This window comes from Fukomys damarensis, unplaced genomic scaffold (assembly GCF_012274545.1).
Source record: "Fukomys damarensis isolate Sample0158 unplaced genomic scaffold, DMR_v1.0_HiC HiC_scaffold_16, whole genome shotgun sequence".
In the NCBI taxonomy this organism is placed as follows: Eukaryota; Metazoa; Chordata; class Mammalia; order Rodentia; family Bathyergidae; genus Fukomys; species Fukomys damarensis.
The window spans coordinates 128,320,497-128,321,056 of record NW_022900928.1 but is presented as its reverse complement, the minus strand read 5'-3'; the positions used below and the strand labels follow the sequence as shown (position 1 = coordinate 128,321,056).

The 560-nt window shown below is 65.7% G+C and overlaps 1 protein-coding gene across 1 annotated transcript in view; it reads right to left on the bottom strand.

Moving 5' to 3' along the window:
- Positions 1 to 554, bottom strand: part of Fbxo36 (F-box protein 36) — a 67,268-nt gene extending 66,714 nt beyond the window's left edge. The window contains exon 1 of the mRNA XM_010608117.3: positions 78 to 554. Within this exon, the coding sequence (XP_010606419.1) occupies positions 78 to 173 (96 nt within the window). The 5' untranslated portion in view covers positions 174 to 554. The remainder of the gene's footprint in view (positions 1 to 77) is intronic.
- Between the last annotated feature and the right edge of the window lie 6 nt (positions 555 to 560).

Genomic DNA, 560 nt, shown 5'->3' with positions numbered 1-560 from the left:
GGCGCTGTCCGCGCTCAGGGACCCAGCCGGGCCGGGTAGGGAGTGAGGGGAGAGGGTAAACCGCGGCTCGAACTTGCCTGAGAGCGGGTGACCAATAACTGGTAGTAGTCTTTGCTGGGCGCCGGGCCTTGTCCTACAGTTTCGTACAGAGTCTCCGGCAGCCACGACGCCATCTTGGGACGCCACCGCCGTCGCTAAGACAACCAGGAAGGGGCGGGCCTTGGCGGGGTCATGGGGTCAAAGCCCTAGTTTGCACCGAACCCCGCTTTTGCGCTGTCGGGGTGGGGAGGGCTGTAATTGGGGGAGGTGGTTTCGCCTTCCAAGGCTCCCGAGGAACGCTTATCCGTGAAATTTCCCGGTCCAGGTTCCGGGTGACCCGAAGGGGAATTAGTTCCTGCTGAGGGGAGGGGGTGACCCCGGCGGAGGGATACGGAGCGGATCCCGCAGTCTCCTTCCTGGTCCCTCGCAGAGATCGGGGAGGAGGTCCAAGGCCGCGGGAGAGCGGTGCCTGGCGCTGGGCAGGGAGGGGCAATGTGATGGCCCGCGAGTAGGCGCGGGGC